Raw genomic sequence first — 20,567 nt, 5'->3', positions numbered from 1 at the left:
CAAGGTGAGGGGAAGCTCCGCCCCTGACCTGCTGGACACTGTTCAAGTCATCTCACCATTTGAGACCCCTCTAACAGTAGTGAAGCCTAAGTCATGCTCTGGGTAGCCCTGCCCAATGCTCCACTACTGACCACAGAAAGCCCTGTCTTTCAAAAGTTCAGTTCTATTTCTGCTCCCTTAGCCACACACCTTCTCCACCCTGTCCTCAAATCTTCAAGGAGTTCGAATAGGAGCCCATACTTCACAGAGAGACTTCCCTCTACCAACACCACTCGTATTCTTCAGACCCCGCTGTCTCTTCATTCCTTTGCTTCCCTTCCAGCTGGAAACCCGGGAGACCCGGTAGGCTGCAAGGTCGGGAGGTAGGGCGCTGGGGTAACTGGTTATTTCATTCATTCATTGTTTTTAACCCCTCCAGGCTCCTCCCTAGAGTAAGGAGAGGTGGTAAATGTCTGGGATGTGCGTAATGGGGTGGGAGGGGGGCAGGGAAATCCCTGGCGCCTGCGATGAAAGGATCGGCTGATCGCCGCCTCCGCCACGCCTAATTAGAGACCCCAACCCGGCGTCCGAGTTCTGACTGCGGGCCCGGGACCCCTTCCTGCCCGCCCCAAGGCACAGCAAGGCCTGACAACATGAAAGAGAGACTTCCAGCTCTGGAACTGAGCTCAGGGAAAAGGATATCTAACTAAGAAAAAAAGGGGAGCAGGAGAAAGAAGTTTATCAGATCTCAGGATTTAGGGGGCATGACAACTGGAATGGGGAGGGAGAGGGGAAGAGAAGATGGTAACCTAGCCAGTGACTTTAACCTCCTCATAAATCTCAATCCTGGCTCTGAAGGAATGGGAGTGGGATGTGTGGGGGTGTATAAGTTCTACCTCTCTGATGGAGGTGAGGGACTACCAACTAGAGCTGTGATGGAATTGGGGACCATTTTTGCAGCGTTCATCCAGGATAAAGAGTCCTTCAGAACATCACCGGTGGAGAAGAGACCGAAGGGGCTTTAACCTCTCCCCCACATAAGCATCCAAGATAAATGGACACAAAGCGCCAATACAAGTACCCTAGTGCAGCACGCCTTGCAGTCAGATCGCCACTTCCAAGTCGCCCTTCCTCCATTACGGAGTTCTCAAGCCCTAGAATGTTCTGTGAGAGGCCACGTGGCACCTTGGGGATCTGGGGTGCGTGGCAGTAGAGCAGGAGGGGAGCTCTCCCGCACAGCACTCCTGGACTGCGTGCCCTTCACCTCTAGGCAGGGGGCGCCTTGGCCCGGCAGAGACAACAAGCCCAGGGGCGGGCGCTGCGGGGCGCGCTCCTCCCCCACCGGTGTCAGGTTTACGGAACAGAGTTTCCAAGCAGGACGCGCGATGGCCTGACTGCGAGGATCTCAGTCTCCTGACCGGGCCTGTCTTGACCCTACCCGGCGCGCCATGTTCGTACGTGGGTCCCGGAGGCGCCGCTCCGGGCGTGCGGTGAGCAAGACTCAGTACAGCGTCAGGGGTCAGGGGTAAACTGAGGCCCAGGAGAGGGGGCAAGGGATAGGAATATTGAGGAGGCACTCCACAGAGGGTTTGGGAATTCCCATCCCCAGAATTTCCAAACCAGAGGGGCTGGGGCTACTGGAAGCCTGTGGATAAAGGAACGTGGAGATCTGGTGGCTCACGCTCCCTAATCGCCCCTCCGAACACTTTTATTAGCATCTCAAGGACCTGGCGTGCTCCCCTCTTGTGTGAATTATGGGAAGGGATTCTGAGGGCCAAAAGATTAGGTCTTGGGTTCCTGGATTGAGCAGGGTCCTTTCCAGCTTCTGAGGAAAGAGACCTCCCCCTGTACCTTGGTGGAAGGTGAACTGAAGGGTGAGGATCTACACTCCTGTGGGCTGGAATACTGAGGGTCAAGGGATTGGAATTTTGGGTAAGAGGGCTTCTAGGCTTCCACTTAAGCAGACAAACTTTTACTTCCTACATAGGAGGGTCTCTTTTTTTTTTTTTTTGGTAGGGGTCTCTAAGTGGGGAGTTGGTTTGGTGGTCCAGAGGAGTGAATAGCCTCAGGACATGAGGGGTAAGGGCCAAGGCTTCTTGGGGCAGCGTTTCTGAATGGATCAAGGGCCTCCAGAGGCCCTGGAGGAGGCTCTCCAGTTCCTTGAGTAAAACCAGGGCTTGGGGGAGTGGTTCACGTGTGGACCTCAGGTAAGGATAAGGTCTCAGACTCCTACCCCTGGAACTTGAGTGCTGCTGGCCTCATGGGTGGAGAAGGGCAGAAAGAGGCCTGGGGTTGGGGGGGGGTAGACATACAGATTAGAGACTCTGAGTTCTGAGTGGGGAGAGTACTCTAAGTTTTGGGGGAGGTGTTTGAGGCCTGGAGGAATCAGAGGCTTGGTGGAGGGGAATCCTCCACTGGGTGGGGGAAGTTGGTGGCCAACCTGGGAAGGGGAATTCCCTGAAAAGGGGGCGTAGAGGGAGGTGGCCTTAGCTGTCCCTCCTCTATCTCTGCTATGTTCCCCTTCCGTGAGCTCTGGGTGCTGTCCCAGCCTGCCCAGTGGTGCCCTAATAAGACAGGCCCTGGCGTGCTGGCTCAGGCTCTGGAGTGGAGAGGAGGGCGTTGACTTTTCCCTCCCTGCCCCTGGCGCCTGGTGGTATCCTGTGGCTGTCCGCCCCGCCACTACAGCCTCCCGAGGCAGAGGACCCAGATCGAGGCCAGCCCTGCAACTCCTGCAGGGAGCAGTGCCCTGGCTTCCTGCTGCACCGCTGGAGGTAGGTGACTATTGCAGGGAACCCCCAGAGACTTAGGCCACACCCCTGGGCATGAGCGTGGTCCACAGAGGAAGCTCAATCGGGAAAAGAGCTTCACGCTCTGATTCAGAGTCCCGCCCCCTGACTCATTCCCTATTGTCCTTTCGCAGGAGAGCTCCACCCATGACACAGCCCAGCCCCAGAAGTGTCCTCCCTACCCCTCCTGGTCCTATCTCTTGGCCCTGGGCCCTGAGCACAGACTACTGACCTCCAGCCCCCTTTTTTTTATTTTTAAATATATTATTTATTCACTTTTTAGAGAGGGGGGGAAGGGAGGAAGAAAGAAAGGGAGAGAAACACCAATGTGTGAGAGATACATCCATCAGTTGCCTCTCACACGCCCCCAACTGGGGACTTAGCGTGCAACCCAGGCTTGTGCCCTACCTGGCAATCAACACTGAGCCACACTAGCCCTGGCAGCCCAGCCCCATTCTTGAGTTAGGAGCAGCTCTCCCAGACTCCTGTTTCCTATCCTCCTACTGGATCCCAGTACCCAAAACATCCCATAATATGCCACAAATAGGGCCCTATCCAAAAGTTCAGAGGCTCAGCACAGGCTAGAGCCTACCTCCAGGGAAAGTTCTGCAATGTCCAGGGCCTGTCCTGAGGGGAAGCCCCAATGTATACCTCCAATCTCAGCATCAGAACCCCACCCCTATTCAGGCCCAGGTCCCAGAACTGAAAGTAATGGACCAGCCTTGAGACCCCACAGCTCCATCTCTATACCTCCTGTGCCCAGGCTCACAGCCCCACCCCCTCTCAGCCCACCCTCAGGCTCAGAGTCCTTTAGAGTGATAATCTGCATGTTCCTGCCCCTCAATTGGACTTCCTTGGGCTGCAGAGGGGTCCAAGTGGACTAACCTTTAGTAATTTGCCCCCACCCCGGCCCCCTCAGAAAGATCTGCCAGCATTGCAAATGCCCTCGGGAGGAGCACGCTGTGCATGCAGTGCCTGTGGACCTGGAACGCATCATGTGTCGGCTAATCTCAGACTTCCAGCGCCACTCCATCTCTGATGATGACTCGGGCTGTGCCTCAGAGGAGTATGCTTGGGTGCCCCCTGGTCTCAAGCCAGAGCAGGTGACCAGAAGGCATCACCCACTGTTGCCCTCCAGTGGGTGTACACACATATACTCAAGTGGAAACCTATTTCTGGGGCAACACTAGGGTGTGTGGTCAGATTGTGCCTATCTGTTTTTTAACCCTTTGTGACTTAGGGATAATCTGACCCCCAAAACTTTCAGAGAACCCTGAGTGGTCCCTGGGCCAGTTTTTCAGGTTCTGTTCACCCCACTCCTGTTATACCCTTACCTAAGGGTTTATCCTGGCACTTTGTTCACCACATCTCCATTGATTCATTCATTCAACAGTTATTCAGTGCCTACTGCATATCAGACACTGTTGCAGGCACTGAGGACAGGCTCCAACAATGAACAAAACTATATGTGGGGGGGCGCGCACACACACACACACACACACACATATATATAGCCCCACATAGAGGTTAGATCCCTGAAGGGAGCAACAGCCAGTAAATCTATACAAATCTATACAAATACATCAGATGGTGAAAGGTCTGGAATAGAAAAGCAGGGAGGGGGTGGAGACATGTTAGGATTGTAAATAGAGTGCCCAGGTAAGCCTCTGTAAGAATATGATGTTTGAACTTCCTGAAGGAGGTGAAGAGGAAACCATGCAGAAATCTGAGGCTAGAGAGATCCAGACAAATGGAATAGGTAATGCAAAGGCCCTGAGGCAGGAATGTGCTTGGCATGTGTGAGGAAAAGTGAGAAGGCCAGTGCACTGGAGCAGAGTGAGCAACAAGGAGAGTGGTTGGATGAGGGGTCAGAGAGGTGGCAGGGGGAGGGACACGGAAAGGACTTGGACTTCTACACTGATGAGGGAGAAGCCACGAGAGATTTGTGAGCACAGAAGGGATGCGATTTGTCTTAGGATTTAACGGGATCCCTCTGGCTGCCAAGTGTAGAACAGACTGTACGAGTGAGGGTGGAAGCAAGGTACGAGTGAAAGAGAGATTACTCCAATAGTCTAGGTGGCCAACGAGACTTTTGGCAGTGGAAGTAGTAAGTGGTGGTCGGATTCTGGTTATATTTTGAAAGGAAAGCTGAGAGGATTTGCTTGTGGGTGTGAGAGAGAAAGGACTCAAAGATGACCTTAAAGGTGAATGGATTAACTGATACGGTTCAAGCCAAGGCAGGAGCATGTTTGAGGTCTAAGCATAAGTTTGCTTTTGGCATCTGGAGTTTGAGATACCCATTAGACACCTGAGTGGCCATGTTGCTTAGGACTCAAGGGAGAGATCGATCACAGAGCTAGAGGCATGTATTTGTGGGACATTAGCCATGAGAGTATTTATAGCTACGGGATTGGATACGACTCCCAAGGGAGTGAAGGGAGACAGAGGCAAGAAGACAAAGGACTGAGCCTGAGGACCCTCCCACATTCAGAGGTTGATTAGTTGAGGAGGAACCAAAAGAAAAACAGAGGAGCAGCCAAATAGGGTTGTTTTTTTTTGGGGGGGGGGTAGAAGGAAACCCAGGATGGTGTGGTGTCCTGAAAGCCAAGGGAACACAATGTTTCCAGGAAGAGGGAGTCATCAGCTGTGTCCAGTGCTACTGATGGGTCGAGCTGGATGAGGATTGAGACCTGACCAATGACTAACAATGTGGATGGCATCAATGACCCTGACAGGAATAGCTTCAGAGGAAGGGCAGGGAAGACTGATTGGAGTTGGGTCTAGAGAGAATTGGGAGAAGAGGAAGTGAAGACAGTGCATGTAACTCTTTTGAGGAACTTTTCTGTAAAGGGAAGGAGGAAAAAAGTGGAGCAGTAGCTGGTGGGAAAAATGGTGTCAAGATGTAAGGGAACTCTTGGCATGTTTGGGAGGTAACAAAAACGATCCAGCCTGTAGGTAGGAGAAATGAAGGGAGTCAGGAGACATTCCCCTCTGATGACTTTAATTTTTTCAGAGAAGTAGGGACCCATCATCCCACTGCATTCCAATTGCCCCTAGTCTCAATTGTTTTCTCCCACCCTCCACATCCTCCCAGGTATACCAGTTTTTCAGCTGCCTCCCAGAGGACAAGGTCCCCTATGTCAACAGTCCCGGGGAGAAATACAGAATCAAGCAGCTGCTGCACCAGCTGCCCCCACATGACAGTGAGGTGAGGAGAGAGAAGACAGGAGGGTCATGCCAGGTAGGGGGCACAGCCTGGGCAATGCCAGGCAATTGGAAAGAAATGGGCAGGATCAGAGGTGAGCTGATCTGACGTGAAACATCTGAAGGGGCAGGTGCAATCAGGGGACATTCCTTGGCAGAACCACAGCTGGGACTTGGGAGAGGTCAGGGGTGGGTATTTCAGGGAGGAAGCAACAGCTGTACAAAGGCCTAGAAATAAACTTTTTGAGCATGGATGGAATTTGAAAGAGGGTAGCGGGGCTGACATCAGGAGGAGCCTGGACAACCTCCACTACCCCAGGCACAGTACTGCACAGCACTGGAAGAGGAGGAGAAGAAAGAGCTCAAAGCTTTCAGCCAGCAGCGGAAACGGGAGAATCTGGGGCGTGGCACTGTGCGAATCTTCCCCGTGACCATCACTGGGGCTATCTGTGAGGAGGTGAGCCATGGAGGGCCTCAAAATGTGAGTGGTGCCTTTGCTTCAAGCCCTGGGGTTCAGGTCGCATGTCCTTATCCCTCTATTTGTCAGGGATGGCCTTAAAGTCTAAGGCCTTCCTGGCCAGCGCTGTCTGTGTGTAGGGCCCCCTGGTGGATGGAACCTGTCCCTCAGATCCCACTGTTGGGTGCAGTCTGTCTCTGAGGAGGCCCCAGTGGACCTTCTCTATTAGTTCCCTGCCTTCAACAAAGTGGAGGAGGTTTGTCTGGTCCCCTTGTGGTTGAGCCTTATCCTTAAGAACCCACCCAGTGGCAGGACCTATCCCTAGAGCAAGGTGATGGGTAGAACTTGTCTCCAAGCTCCTCCATGGGTGGAGCCTGAACTTAGATCCTACTGTTAGTTGAGGTCTGTCCCCACAGTTACCCCACTGGGCCTGGCATGTTTCTATGGTTTCACCAACCTCCCAAGGACAAGACTTGCCTTTAAGGCCACCCACAATGAATAGGGCCTGTCTCTAAGGTTTCCAACAAGAGCATGGTCAGTTTCTAAGGCACTTCCTTCCCCCATGTAGGCAGTGCCTGTCTCAAATTTACCCCATGGGTAAGGCCAATCATGAAGGTCCACCATGGGGAAGGCCCAAGTATGACACAGACCTTGGCTTATCCTCATCTAACCATCTTGGTGAGGGTGACAGTGTTATTTATCATCTGGCAGTGTGGGAAGCAGATTGGAGGTGGGGACATTGCAGTGTTCGCCAGCCGAGCAGGACTGGGTGTCTGCTGGCACCCCCAGTGTTTTGTGTGCTCTACGTGCCGGGAGCTGCTGGTGGATCTCATTTACTTCTACCACGCTGGCAAGGTCTACTGTGGTCGTCACCATGCCGAACGCCTGCGCCCACGCTGTCAAGCCTGTGACGAGGTGTGTGCCTCTCTGCCCAGGGGTGGGGGTGGAGGGTGGGCAGGACCAGTGGTAGGCCCTGCTGATGGACACAGATGGCCTGCACCCCACCCCCCAGATCATCTTCTCTCCTGAATGCACGGAGGCTGAAGGCCGGCACTGGCACATGGGTCACTTCTGCTGCTTCGAGTGTGAAGCATCGCTAGGAGGTCAGCGCTATGTCATGCGTCAGAGTCGCCCCCACTGCTGCGCCTGCTATGAGGCCCGCCATGCAGAGTACTGTGACGGCTGTGGGGAGCACATCGGTGGGTGAACATGGTAGTAGACAGGGGGATGGATAAACAGCTGGCCCGCAGCCCCTGCCTTCTCCTGTTCTCCATCCCCAATGCCCTCCCCCTGCTTCACTGTTATCACGATACTTTCAGTCTAGCCCAAGCACCATAGCTCTATACCCTTCACTGCAAGTCCCATCACTGATATCCTCCATTTGGCCATATTTTCTAAACCCCACCTACACAGTGTAGACACCACTATGCATCTAGGCCCACCTCCAGAGTGACCTCTAATTCCCAGTACCCCAGGGCTACCCTCTCAGTCTAGCCCCATTCGGGAGGAGTGGTATGTGCCAGGAGGCTCTGCCCTATTTCTCCCCCTTGCGGTATCCCCTACACCCTTAAGCTATACTCCATTCCCTAAGACTCTCCTCCATCAACCTGGAAAAGCGATTTTGAACCAGTGTGCACGGCAGGCACACTGATGTGCCATAAGAATTTTTAAAATGTGCAATACCTGACTACTTAGTGAGGCCACTGACATCTTTTCCTTTAGATTGTGAAATGAAAAAAAAAATGACAACAGCCAACACAGCAATAGTCTTCAGGTGTGAATGAATCAAAATTATACGCATTTTTGTCAGATTGGCAAAAAATATATTTTTGGTGTGCCACAGATGTTTACTAATTAGTTTATGTGTGCCGTGAGATGAAAAAGGTTGAAAATTGCTAGCCTATATAAATCATACTTTCTAACTCATACCCCACTCTTTAAGATCCATTCCTTTTGCACCAAGGCCACGCCCTACCTTCTAAGCCTTGTCCCCACCACCCAGACTTCTTTAAATCCACTCTCCTTCCACCTGAAGCCACCTTTTACTGTCTAAGCCTGACCCACACCTTAGAGTCAAATGCTCACCCCCTATTCTGGGAGGGAGCACCTGGTAAAGAAAGAGTGTGGGGGGGGGGACATTTATCACCTAGTTTCCAGGCGAGGAGGGTGAGGAACCCTACAGTGAGGACCAAACCTCAAATTTCCTGCTTTCTGCAGACAAGGGCCTGTTTTTTGGAGAGGTGGAGGGAAGAGGGCATCTTGGGGTACCCTGCCTCAGATTCCTACCCTTTTCTGCAGAAGGGCCCCATTCGGGAGGGGTGGAACATGCCTGGGGGCTCTGCCTTAGTTTTCCCCTTCGCGGTGTCCCCGCAGGCCTGGACCAGGGCCAGATGACTTATGAGGGCCAGCATTGGCACGCCTCAGACCACTGCTTCTGCTGTAATCGTTGCGGGCGAGCCCTGCTGGGCCGCCCCTTCCTGCCACGCCGTGGCCTAATCTTCTGCTCTCGAGCCTGCAGCCTGGGGTCGGAGCCCACAGCTCCAGGGCCAGGCCGCTGCAGCTGGAGTGCAGGCACAGTCTCTGCACCACTTGCAGCCTCCACGGCCTCTTTTTCTACTGTGGAGGGGACGTCTGAGCTCACCACCAAAGACACCAGCACAGAGCTAGAGCCTGGTGAGTTAACCCTCGAGTCCTACCCAACCACTCTGAGTCCTCCCCTGCCCCAACCCCAGACCCCTCAAGGTGACACACCCAGACCCTTCACCTGCTACATCCCTGGCCATGCCCCCAAGCCATTCCAGGCCTAGTCACCACCCAAACTACACTTCCCCCCACATGAACCCTGGTTCTGCCCTCTTCTGTAGAGGGCCCTTCCCTACTTCAACTTGTACTGCCTGAGTTCAAGTTCCTCTTCCCCCTCTCCAAACCCTTGACCTTCCACCCTATCAAAAACCTAATCTGTACCAGCCTATTCCATGCCCCTTCTATCAAAAACCATATCCCCTTGCACCAATCCATTCCTACTCCTGTGTTCCAACCTCGCACTCCCCTCCATTCAGAGCCTGTCCCAGGTCTCATATTTCCTAGACTCCCCACTTCGCTCCTCCTCTCTGGCCACTGCCCCACTTTCCCAGTCATGATAGGGGAAAGGAGAAGGTCCTTCCACAGTGCCCCTCTAGGAGGCGGCAGATATAGGGACTCCCTCCATCTCTCTTTTCAGCTGCAGGCCCCAAGGAGCCCACCCGCTTTCTGAGAGGGGCCCCTCACCGACACTCCATGCCCGAGCTGGGGCTCCGCAGTGCCCCTGAGCCACCCCCAGGGACTCCCAGCCAGCTGGACCCTGAAGATGGTGCCTTCAGTCGACAAAGTGCCCCTCGTGTCAGCTTCCGAGACCCTCTGGTGTCTGAGGGAGGCCCTCGTCGGACCCTGAGTGCACCTCCAGCCCAGCGCCGCAGGCCTCACAGTCCCCCTCCCAGAGCCCCCACACGTCGCCACAGCCACCATCATCTCTACCGCCACCGCCACAAGTCTGGCAGACTTCACCACCATCAGTGTGACTTGCGATCTGGGTCTGACTCAGAATCTTGCTCTAGCTCACCCTCTAGCTCCAGCTCTGAGTCCTCAGAGGATGATGGCTTCTTCCTAGGGGAACGTATCCCACTGCCCCGGCACCTGTGCAGGCCCGTGCCTGCTCAGGACACTGCAACGGAGAGCCCCAACTTTCCATCTCCACCAACCCCTGCAATTTTGGGCCCAGGGATGCCTCGCCAGGCCAGAGACAAGAACTGCATAGTGGCTTGAAGGCAAGGCAGTCCTGGGGGGTTCCATTCTTCCATTCTCAAGTCAGTAGCTAACTTGAGAATAAATCCCCTTCCTCCCTCTGTGCCATTGAAGTAATTCAATATTTGGTGTAAAACAGGCCTGGCTTTTTTACCTCCTTGCTGTAGCTGTCCACCTTCCCAATTTTGCCCCTCCTGTTTGAGATTTATCCATATTTGATCAAAGGATTAATTTATTCATTATCATACAGTATAACAATCTGCTTATCATTTATTTATATTTATCCCTCCACAGAACCACCACCTCTCCATGCTGAAGTTTATTGGAGTGGGCCACAACCTAGGGGCTGAACTGTGAAATCTGAAGCACACTTCTCCCTCATTTTGTGGCTGAGGTGGGGGCATAGTCCAGGCAGAACTGGTGTCTGCTTTTGGATATTTGAGGAGGACCTAGACACAGCCATCAAGGTGGCCACACCCAGGATGGTTGATTGGCAGGCTGAAAGACAAATTCTGATAAAGGCACTTTTACCCCAATTAGGGGGCTGGGAGTTGGCTAGAAGTGTTTGTAGGGTTGGGGAGGAGTCATTTCAATGGAAGTGTTATTTGCAGGTTGCAGAGAGGAATGAAGGGAGTTCGCCTACACCGGGCCATCTGCAGGGTCTGCAAGTGAGGAAAAGATGGAAAGCAGTTGGCGGTATCCATATGACCATTTGACAAAAATACTGAAGCCTATGGTACTTATTGGCACTAAAGCCATAAGTACCAACAAAGGACAAAGCTGGCATTCATGCCCTTGGGATACCCCTTTCCTTCTCTCCTCAACCCTATCAACAACACACCCCTACATAGACACACACACACACACGCTTACTTACCAGTAGGGGCTGCTGTATGTCTTGGCTGCCTCAAGGGGAAGGTGAAATAGGCATCAAAGCCAAAGAGACACGCAGCAATTAGGCCCATCACCTGGAGGTGGGGATGGAAGTGAGGGGGTTGAATTAGGCTGGTCAGCCTACTCAGGCTCATCCTTCCTATCTCCAGGACTTCCTCTTGCTGGGATGGTGACTAAAGTCCCAGGTTGCGAAGCCAGAGAGCCACAAGAAAAGGTCAGGAAACTGGACTCTACCCCCACTCTCCCTTCTCCTAGTACTGTTCAACACAGGACAGCCACTTGGTGGCCCCACATACAAGTGGCACACTTAAGTGTACATTGAGACAAAGTTCTAGCAGATGGCAGTCTAGTGTGTTGACAAAGATCCTGTGTCAGGCAAGGGATAGCCCTTTTCAGCAAACAATGATCTTGGAAGAAAAACCAGGGCCTGGGCCAGACTTTCCTGCAGACACTGAGGACAAGTGTGGCCTGCTGTGGGTCACACACTTTCTGCCATAAGCAGAGACAGAAATGGCCCCTAGATCCTCAAATCTCTCTTTCTGTGCTTTGGAGCTGCCTGCACAGTCTTTACCCCTGCAATGATTTTGGAGTTGTTTCCTTTCTCAACGAGGACAACAATGGAGATGATCAGGTAGAGAATGGCCGCTACAAGGGCTCGGAAGAAATCCTGTAAGGGGTAGGGAAAAAGGGGAAGTCAGTGTCCAGAGTGCCAGGACAATCCCAACTGTCAGGACCCCTCCCATGCCTAGCCATTTCTGGCCCCTTTCTCACACTCCAAGGCCAGTTGATGATTTTTATCCTGGTGTTCAGGTCACACATGTAGATGACAAAGAAGACAGCGGCAAGGATCATCTCAACCACTGACAGAGAGAAGTATGCCGATGTGGAGGCGATGAAGCAGATCAGAATCACCAGGCACAATATCTAGAAGGAAAACATGAGGAAGGGGCCCTCCATCAATTCCTAGGGCTGTGGGGATGGGTTAAACCAGGGGTCTCAAACTCAGATGCCTACCAAGACTGAGAAGATGAATAATCATAGCTACACACTTACTGTGTGTTCATTGTGTTCCAAATATTGTTCTAAGAGCTGTGCAAGTATTAATTCACTTAATGATCCCAACAACCTAATATGTTGGGTACTGTTATTAGTATGTTTATTTTATAGGTGAGATAAGTGAGACACAGGGACGGTAAGTGACTTGCCCAGGGTCACCTCGCTAATAAGGGGTAGAGTTGGGCACCTCAGTTCCTCCCTCTTTTCCAAGATAAGGGCGGCCTGCAGGGAGTGGCCCCGCCATGTGTTTTGAGAGCACTGCTGGAGCCAGCTTAGGGCCTTGACGGGGGCGGGACGTGCAGTTACTCCGGCAACCCCTTTGGGAAGCGGTGAGAGTGACAACGGAGGGGCAGGGCTCCGGTTAAAGGCATCGCGCTCCATTTACAAGTAACTCAAAGGCGGCACCCACTTTAAGGGGGGCGGAGAAACGAGGCTCGGGATAGCTAAGGACCTCCCACCCCACCACAGTAGGGCAAGAAAGAACCAGAGAACGGCGGAGCACCCTACCCCGAGGGACAGGCTTGGGGCTCCACCCCAACAGGCCCCGCCCCTGGGCGCCCCGCCAGCCCGCCCGACCGTGCCTAGGCCGCGCCACGCCCTGCCGCGGGATGCCCCCCACCTCTCAGCCCCCTGACACCCCTTCAATGAGCCCATGGGTGAGTCTACGCGGTCTACCACCACGGCGTCCCCCATATGCACCATGGACCCCTGGCTTCATCCCTTTGCCCAGCAGCTCCCAACCACCTTCTTCAAACCCCAGTGACTCTCTCTGCGCCCCTGGTTTCGGGCTTCCGCCACTAACCTACTTCCCCCCAGTCCCACTGCCCAGCGTCTCGGGCCATGCGCCTGCCTCACCCGGGGCCGCCCGGTTTCGCATGATCCAGCTTACTACACCCCGCCTTTGCCCACCCGCCAGTTCAGGGACTCTCACAATCTCAGCAAACAGAAGAATTCCTTTGAGGGTGCGCGCGAAGTTGGTGCAGGCAGCCCAGCAGCCGGGGGCCGAGAAGCGCTCGGAATCCGCCATGGCGTGGGCCGGAGTCCCTAGGGGCGCCAATGATCTGCTCGCTTTCTCGCAGGTTCGAGGACACTGTACACCCAGCCGTCTAGCCTGCCGTTTGTCCAGGAAGGGGGCCCAGGGGCCAAGAAGGGAGTGAATCACCACGCCGAACAGAAGCAGGCGGGGCCTGAGGGGGCCGGGCCAGGTGGCTGCCGCCCCGGAAGCCCCCTCGCCCCGCCTGCCATGGATAGTCCCCACCCGTAGCACAGCCACTGGGCACCTCATCTCCGCAGATGCCAGCCTTTGAGGCTTGGCACTTCAGGGTACTTTGAATGGTAATGGCGAGACTTTTCACTGTTTTAGAATACAAATGTACCTGAAGCTGCTACATCTCAGAATTGAGGGGAGCTTGCCTTTGGGAGTGACTTAATTTCCTTCACGATAGAAAAAAAAAAAAAGTCGAGGTCCTATTGAAACTCAGCTATGTTTCCAGAACTCGGAATATTTCAAAATTTGAAAAAATTTCCCAGTGCATATATGATATATTACTTAACAGTCAGTGGGGAGTGAAGCTGCCCCATTTCAAAAAAAAAAGTTAATATTTCCTTCAAAGGTGTGGACATTCACAGTAAGTGGAATAAGTTAGGACTGAAAATTGTGCCTCATAAGGTCAGGTCAGGTTTTGTAACCAAATGGTGTGCCAAATCGTGGGAAGACTATCAGTTTCCAGAGCTTTGGGGACTTCAGAATTGCAGATAAAAGATGGTGGACCATGGAATAAAACTCTTAGTAGGGATGGGAATAAGACCTCTGGTGCACAGGCCAAGAGAGAACAGGGCCTGGTGAGCATCAAGCTGCTCTGTAAATGGAGGGGAACATCATCAAGAATAGTGTCAGAGCCCAGGGTCTGTCTGATTCTCTGTTCTGCAATCCTAGGGAAGTCCGGTTTTCTGGTTCTGAGGAGGGGGGCCGTCAGCCCAACCCTAGATGAAGAATGGAAAAGGATCATGGGTTTGATTACTGGGAGCTTGGCAAAATGAGGGGAAGGTTTGTGGAGTACCAGGCTGGGTGACAAGGCTGACGACATTTGGAGAGTATGTTACCCTGAGCAAGGAATTTCTTCTGATTCACCCTATTTCTGCATGTGAGATCGGCACCTGGTTACAGGAATCTGGATCTCCCCTAAGATGAGCTGGGGGCCATACTCTCTAGACTGGACATTGCTTTTATTCTCATCTCATTTGACGAGGCAAGAGTTGTGACTGGAAGGCCAGGATAGTTCAACCCGATGGCTTGCCTGATCTCCATTTCCTAGCCCCAGGCCCCTCAAAACCAAAGAAGGGGCTCCCCTCTTTCAGCCCAGTGAAAAAGTAATTGGATAGTGGAAGGGATGAAACATACTTTTTCCCAGTGCTCGGTGTGTGCTTTCCGACTCTGTGAAGACATGCTTGAGTTTTTAGAACATAACATGCTTTGCTATGCATCAGGGCCTTTGCACTTGATGTTCCTACTGCTGTCAGCACCCTTCCCCCAGACCTTTCTACATCTGGCTTCTGGTCATCCAGGTCCCAGCTCAAATGTTATGTCTTTAAAGAGGCCAGCAGCCCTTCATAATTACCTTCTCCAACAAAACCTCCTTGCTGTCTTCATAACTCTCACTTCCTTCTTTTTTTCAGATTTATTTATTTATTTTAGAGAGGGGAAGGGAGGGAGAAAGGGAGAGAAACACTAATGTGTGGTTGCCTCTTGAGTGCCCCCCTCCAGGGACCTGGCCCACAAACCAGGCATGTGCCCTAGACTGGGAATCAAAGCAGCAACCCTTTGGATCAGAGGCCAGTGCTCAATCCACTGAGTCACACCAGCCAGGGCTCACTTCCTTATGATATTAGTAATTTTCCTATCTCTTCTGACATATCTTACCCCCAGTACATCAACTACACAAGGATAGAAATATTTATGTTTTTCCCCCAGCATTGCCCTAGTGCCTATCACAGTGCAAGGTAAACAGTTGGAGTTGATTCATACTTCTCAAATGAAGGTGAGATTAAGGCTTAGGAATCAGGCCTTGATTAAATCTTGCTTCAACACCCCCACCCAGCTACATATACTTGTTGTGCCTCACTTGCCTCCTCTGTGAAATGGACATATTAAGATTAGTTAATAGATGTGTAACTAGATGGAAATAGTGCAAGTGAAGCCAGTAGCAGGGATAAGGCCAAGTAAATGGTGGCTGGGGTTACTATTGTTAGTCTCCTGAACTGGGGCTCAGCAGTCCTTTCCTTACTTCTGTGGAACCATACCTCTACCAAGCTCTGAGTCAGGGTCCACTTCTTCACCTCTTTTTTAAAGATGTTATTTATTTATTTTTAGAGATAGGGGAAGGGAGGGAGAAGGAGAGGGAGAGAAACATCGATCAGTTGCTTCTCTCACACCCACCCCAACAGGGGTCAGCAAACCAGGCATGTGCCCTGGCCAGGAATTGAACCAGCCACCCCTTGGTTTGTAGGATGATGCCCAACCAACTGAGCCATGCTGAGGTGGCTCACCTCTTTATAACCCAACTCCCAGCCTGGCTTTGCAGTCCTTCTCTCCTCTCGAGGGCTGCCCTGGATGCTCACTCACACTCTGGTCCTTTAATTTCTCTCCCCACTCCTGGCCCCTCCCCATAGGAGTGAAAACTGCCCATTGACCACAGCTTCCCTTGTTGGGGAGATGAGGCCAAATGTTCAGGATGTGGTGACAGTGAAGGTGACTGCATATTTCTGGCCTCAGACAGCACCGGTTTGGGAGCTACCCAGATTGGAGTCCTCCTGGCCATATAAGCCTGGGCTTTAGGGCTCTGTTCCCAGGATGGAGGAAACTCTGGCCTCTCCCAGGACCGGGAACGCCCAGCATGTGGCTTGTGCACACAAGTACGGCTGCAGTTTGTCACCATCTATGGAAGAGGGGGGAGAAGCCTAAAGGTTCTAACAGCTGTTTTTAGCTCAGCCCGCTGAGTCACACCTACCTGGCTCCACCCCAAAGGGGCCCCAGGGCCCCAGCCCTTGCCCTGAGGGTGTCAGACCGGAAGTAAGAGACCACAGGCTCCTGAAGAAGGAAGCCACCCAGTTTCTAGCTTTGCTATCCAGCCACTGCCAAGGGTCTAGGTGATTCAGGACCAAGGCTGTGGGTATAACTGTTGTTCTCTCACCATAACAGGCCCCCCTCTGCATTCCACACACATGCTCAATAATTATCTGTGAGCCCTGCACACCTCCAAAAAGAAGTGAAATTAATGACTGGGTAGAGAAGCAAGAGTTCTCGAAGAGAAACAGTGGGGAGAAAGCATGCCAGGCTGAGGACCGGCAGAAGCAAAAGCCCCTCTAGAAGCATGAAAGAAGCAGCATTTATCAGTGGTTGCAAGAAGAGGCCCTCTTCAAAACAGGATTGACCCTCCCCCTCCTTTACCAGGTGGACTTGGGAGCCCCACCCAGCCTAGAGCACCTGGCAAGTCAAGACAGATCGGCAGATTTATTACCTCCCCACCCCGAAATGCCAGGCTGGCGGGTCTGGAAGGGCTGTGCCACTGACACCATGAGGGGAGTATGGGCTGGTCAACTGTGCAGCAGGAGGGGGGACAAGGCCAAGTGGTGGTTCTGCTTGCAGTGCTAATGCATGGCTGACAGAGCAAGCCTGATTCAAGTGAGGCAGTACCAAGTGAGCATGCAGCCATCAGATGTTAGATGATGCTTAGTGCCTCCGCCTTCCAGCTGCCATCTCCAGAGCAAGCTGTGTGGCCCCTGGGACACCTAGGGCCTGCGAGAGCCGTTCCTGGCTAGGCACCAGCCAGGGTCCTGGGGAACCCAGGGATTGGTGGTCTGTGTCCCCCTGGCGGAGCTCAGGAGGAGGAACAGTGTGGCTGTCAGCTGCCCCCTCTGGGCTAGGCTCTGAGCTGCCCCAGGTCTTGGGTGTTGTACAGGATTGAGGCTGCAGAAGTGGGGAGGCGCTGGCCCTAGGAGATCTCATCACCTCTGGTCCCCCAGGATCTGGACTGCAATCTGAGAATGGTAGGAATGCAGATTAGATTAAGTGACAGGGTAGGGTACAGAGAGCTGGGCCCCAGGGTGGCCAGGAGAATCTTAAGTGCTGAAGGAGACAGAGACAACTCCCCTTAGAAAAACCTTCCATCAAGGCCTGGACACATCCCCTCAGGAAACAATACCACCCCACAAGACCCCCAATATCTCCTTTCCAGAGACCCAGCCCCTCCTGGATCCAGAACACACAACTCAGAAATCACTTCCCACAATACCCAAAGGAAATCGAACCCCTCCCATCTAAGTTCCCAAACTCCCCTTGCACAACCCACCTCCCTCTAATCCCTGCCCTTTCCCTTATGAACCCCTTGTCTTTAGGAACTAGACCCCCTACTTTCTACATCCCCATCCCATCCCCTTGCTGCTAATACCACTCAGACTTCTTCTCCAAGGTCCACAACCCTTCCTTTTGAATACCTGCTTTTATTCCAGGCCCCTTCCTTCCTCCCCACTCCCACTACCTCCCTTCTGAAATCCACCTTTATTCTCGTCATGGGACCCTGCCTTCCCTGACCCTACTTTTGAGAATGCCATGACCCCCTCACAGACACCAAACCCCCAACCCTCCCCACTGAGACCACCAAACCCATCTCACCCAGGACCCCAGACTTTCTCTACCCTGAAACCCTCTCTATCCCCTCACAGATCCCACACCCCTCTCCCCTGGGAAACCCACCGTCTCCTTTCCGAGGTCTTTCCCCCATCTCAGGCTTGCTGTGGTGCGTATCAAGAGGTCTGCTCAGCACGAGGTGGAGCCGGGACCCACCTGTGCGAATTCGCTCCACAACCTGGGCATGGGTGAGGCCCTGGGTTGACTGTCCATTCACATGGAGCACAAGGTCACCGGGCTACAGAAGTAAAAAGTCATGGGTGTTGTAGGAAGGGCAGATTGGGAGCACCCCAACAAAGGATGAGGTCAGGGGTAGCACCATGGAATGGAGGGTGCCTTATGGCTCACCTGCAAACGACCACAGCACTGTGCTGGCCCGTCCTTCAGCAGCCCGCGTATTGCAAGTGGAGTGTCTGTGCCTGCGTCTCGGCCTCCACTTAGTGTGAGGCCAAAGCCTGCAGAACCACGAACCAGCTCCACACAGAACGGACCAGAGGCCTGAGGCGGCTTCGAAGCCTTAAACTGAATCACTTGGGATGGCGCCGTGCGTGTACCCAAGGTCTCTGACCGACGATGCTGGAGTAAGGACACGAGTGTACATACATTGCCAGTCTCTAGGCACGTGACCTCGATTAGGAGGACTAGGTGGTACCTGAGGCCGTTGTTCCATGAAAGTGGGATTAGGCAAGCGACTGTCCGTGACCTCTATGTCCGCAGAATCCAGCTCGTTAGTGGCTGGGGGATGAAAGATGAAATCCAGGGTCCAACTGCATGTAAACTACCTAGATCCTACCCCATGAGTTGCCATTCTAGCCTTATCTCATTAACTTGCATCTAGATTACACAGACAGAATCGCCCACCCATTTAGTGAGGCTCTGCATACTCATATAACTGTCTTGATCTCGATTTCTTAAATAATTATCCTGGTCCCAGCTATTTGAATCATTCTCCATATATTCCTACTTCCCTCTAATAACATGCAGACCCCAACCCTCAAATAAACCATAGGTCCACCTTGGAGGGTGCATAGCCAGGATTTGACCCGTGAACAATTCCAGGCTCCATTCTTTTATAGTCTATAAATATCAATCAATCCTGTCATTTCCAGCCCCACCCCAAGCATTTATAGGCTCTACCCTAAGCTAAGTGCCCTCCATTCAAAGCCTCCTTCACGAAGATGAGGAGGATCCTTGCATCCTCAACTAATTTGTCAACATTCACCTACTGCAATAACCCTCCCAGTGTCACTTCCTAGAGGAATATGCTAGGGTAACCCCAAGTCCCAGCCACCTCGAATCCCGCTCCAAACCGGGTCCTCCTAACTCACCTACCACTTCATAACCTGGCTGCACTCCGACCCCGCCCCCCGGGAAGGCCCCGCCCCAACACGCACCGTCCTTGGGGCGCAGGCGCAATGTGGCGCCCGCCCTGCGAACCAGCGCCGCCACGTCGGCCGCAGCTCGGGCCGCCAGGGGGCGCGCGTCCAGCCGCGACAGGAGCTGCCGAGCGCTGGGGCTGGCCCGCTTGGGAGCGCGGCGGCCTGCGCGGGAGGGGGCGGGGGAGAATAGGTCAGCACAGACCCCGAGCCTCGGTGCACCACCACACTCCTCTACGTCCGAAGACCTAGATGCTCCTCAGGGTCCCCGGAGACCTCAGGCCCTCCCTCGATAGTTCCGGGAGGCCGCCGACTGTCCCTCTCATCTGCCGCTAGCCCCAGCCATCGCGTGTGCTCCCGTGGACCCCCGCCGGCCTTCACGATATCCCTGGCGGCAGCTACGTGACCGCAGTATTCCTGGACACTCCGAAGACCGTGTGACTATCTCTGGAACTTTCCAACTGCCCCTTCGTCACCCCTGATTCCAAACTCTTACCCCGCAATATCAGGAGGGTCCCCGATTTCCCCAGATGTCCTAAGAGAACACGGTCTGCCCCCCTGTGGCCCCAGGACTCAGGACTCACCCTCCAGATGCCCTAGGCAATCCTCGTGGCCCACGCCGGGGCCCCAGATTGCCCTCCACTTATCCCCAGAGGCCCCAGTCTAAACACCTGCCATTCGCTGTAGACCGTGAAGTGCTCAGGCATCCCCAGTGACCCCAAGCAGACCCCTCCAGCACATCTCCCCGGAGACTCCTGAGAGCCCCCGGAGCTGGTGCGCAGCCCCGTGGCGTGGCGCGGGTGCAAGTACTGAGAGGGGGGCCTCGAACCCAGCCCGGGTCGCTTGGCCCCCTGTCCGCAGCCGCCGCCATCGCCGCCGCCGCCACCGCTGCCTGGGTACCAGGCTGCCTGGTTTACCACCTATCCAAAGGGAACGGGGAAGGAGCAGACAGGCAGGGCGAGGTGCAGCGGGGACGCGCCCATCTCACCCCCACCCCAGTACCTCCTCTGCTCCCCCTAGGGTCCGTGGTGTCCCCCGCACGCGGCTCCATGACCCAGAGTGATCCGGGTGGACACACAGCCGCCAGCGACACGTTCTGAGCGCCCGTGCGCGCGCGCTCACCTGGCTGCCAGCCCGGGCCTGGACGCAGTGAGGCCAGCCTGTTCCGTGCCGGGCACCCCAGCCCGCGCGATGACCTACCTGGCGGCCTGCAAGGAGGCGTGGCTGTGGGCGCCCGCGCAAGGCCTCGCTGTGCCTCAGGGGCGCCTCTGTTATCCCAGGACCCTGGAGTAGGGTCCTCCTGCCACCCAGAGGATGTTGTTATTTCATGTATGAAAAAGGGAAGCTGA

At 53.9% G+C, this 20,567-nt stretch overlaps 3 protein-coding genes across 4 annotated transcripts; 1 reads left to right on the top strand and 2 right to left on the bottom strand.

Annotated features, from left to right (window-relative positions):
- Nucleotides 1-1,336: 1,336 nt before the first annotated feature.
- Nucleotides 1,337-10,345, top strand: PRICKLE3 (prickle planar cell polarity protein 3). 2 transcript variants are annotated; one of them, XM_045860683.1, is made up of 9 exons: nt 1,337-1,469; nt 2,665-2,750; nt 3,685-3,868; nt 5,860-5,973; nt 6,289-6,426; nt 7,282-7,341; nt 7,439-7,625; nt 8,800-9,099; nt 9,647-10,345. In XM_045860683.1, the coding sequence occupies exons 1-9, from the start codon at nt 1,428-1,430 to the stop codon at nt 10,225-10,227; spliced, it is 1,692 nt and encodes a 563-aa protein (XP_045716639.1). In that variant the 5' UTR covers nt 1,337-1,427; the 3' UTR covers nt 10,228-10,345. The 2 variants fall into 2 exon arrangements, with proteins under 2 accessions (XP_045716639.1, XP_045716638.1); XM_045860682.1 differs by having other exon boundaries at nt 7,138-7,341.
- Nucleotides 10,346-10,451: 106 nt separating this feature from the next.
- PLP2 (proteolipid protein 2) lies at nt 10,452-13,343 on the bottom strand. Its single transcript, XM_045860689.1, has 5 exons — nt 13,088-13,343; nt 11,872-12,024; nt 11,672-11,767; nt 11,084-11,174; nt 10,452-10,868 (listed from the first exon to the last, which is right to left on the bottom strand). Exons 1-5 carry the CDS (start codon nt 13,181-13,183, stop codon nt 10,846-10,848), a joined length of 459 nt encoding a protein of 152 aa, XP_045716645.1. The 5' UTR covers nt 13,184-13,343; the 3' UTR covers nt 10,452-10,845.
- A 1,578-nt stretch (nt 13,344-14,921) lies between these two features.
- Nucleotides 14,922-20,348, bottom strand: MAGIX (MAGI family member, X-linked). The gene is made up of 6 exons (XM_045860687.1): nt 20,221-20,348; nt 19,237-19,383; nt 18,495-18,577; nt 18,191-18,418; nt 17,909-18,080; nt 14,922-17,193 (listed from the first exon to the last, which is right to left on the bottom strand). Exons 1-6 carry the CDS (start codon nt 20,267-20,269, stop codon nt 16,886-16,888), a joined length of 987 nt encoding a protein of 328 aa, XP_045716643.1. The 5' UTR covers nt 20,270-20,348; the 3' UTR covers nt 14,922-16,885.
- Nucleotides 20,349-20,567: the final 219 nt, after the last annotated feature.

Source organism: Phyllostomus hastatus, unplaced genomic scaffold (genome assembly GCF_019186645.2).
Source record: "Phyllostomus hastatus isolate PE091 unplaced genomic scaffold, TTU_PhHast_1.1 phas_scaffold_200, whole genome shotgun sequence".
NCBI lineage: Eukaryota > Metazoa > Chordata > Mammalia > Chiroptera > Phyllostomidae > Phyllostomus > Phyllostomus hastatus.
The sequence above is the reverse complement of the archived record's forward strand: the minus strand, read 5'-3'. Positions and strand labels throughout refer to the sequence as shown.

Coding starts and splice junctions, on each gene's coding strand:
- MAGIX (XM_045860687.1), bottom strand. CDS start 20,269: ATGGAGCCGCGTGCGGGGGACACCACGGACCCTAGGGGGAGCAGAGGA. Junction 19,384..20,220: donor CCCTAGGGGGAGCAGAGGAG/GTACTGGGGTGG, acceptor CCTCCCGCGCAG/GCCGCCGCGCTCCCAAGCGG. Junction 18,419..18,494: donor TCATGGAACAACGGCCTCAG/GTACCACCTAGT, acceptor TCCTTACTCCAG/CATCGTCGGTCAGAGACCTT.
- PRICKLE3 (XM_045860682.1), top strand. CDS start 1,428: ATGTTCGTACGTGGGTCCCGGAGGCGCCGCTCCGGGCGTGCG. Junction 2,751..3,684: donor TTCCTGCTGCACCGCTGGAG/GTAGGTGACTAT, acceptor CGGCCCCCTCAG/AAAGATCTGCCAGCATTGCA. Junction 7,626..8,799: donor CGGCTGTGGGGAGCACATCG/GTGGGTGAACAT, acceptor GTGTCCCCGCAG/GCCTGGACCAGGGCCAGATG.
- PLP2 (XM_045860689.1), bottom strand. CDS start 13,183: ATGGCGGATTCCGAGCGCTTCTCGGCCCCCGGCTGCTGGGCTGCCTGC. Junction 12,025..13,087: donor TTCTTCTGTTTGCTGAGATT/GTGAGAGTCCCT, acceptor TTTTCCTTCTAG/ATATTGTGCCTGGTGATTCT. Junction 11,175..11,671: donor ACTCCAAAATCATTGCAGGG/GTAAAGACTGTG, acceptor CCCCACCTCCAG/GTGATGGGCCTAATTGCTGC.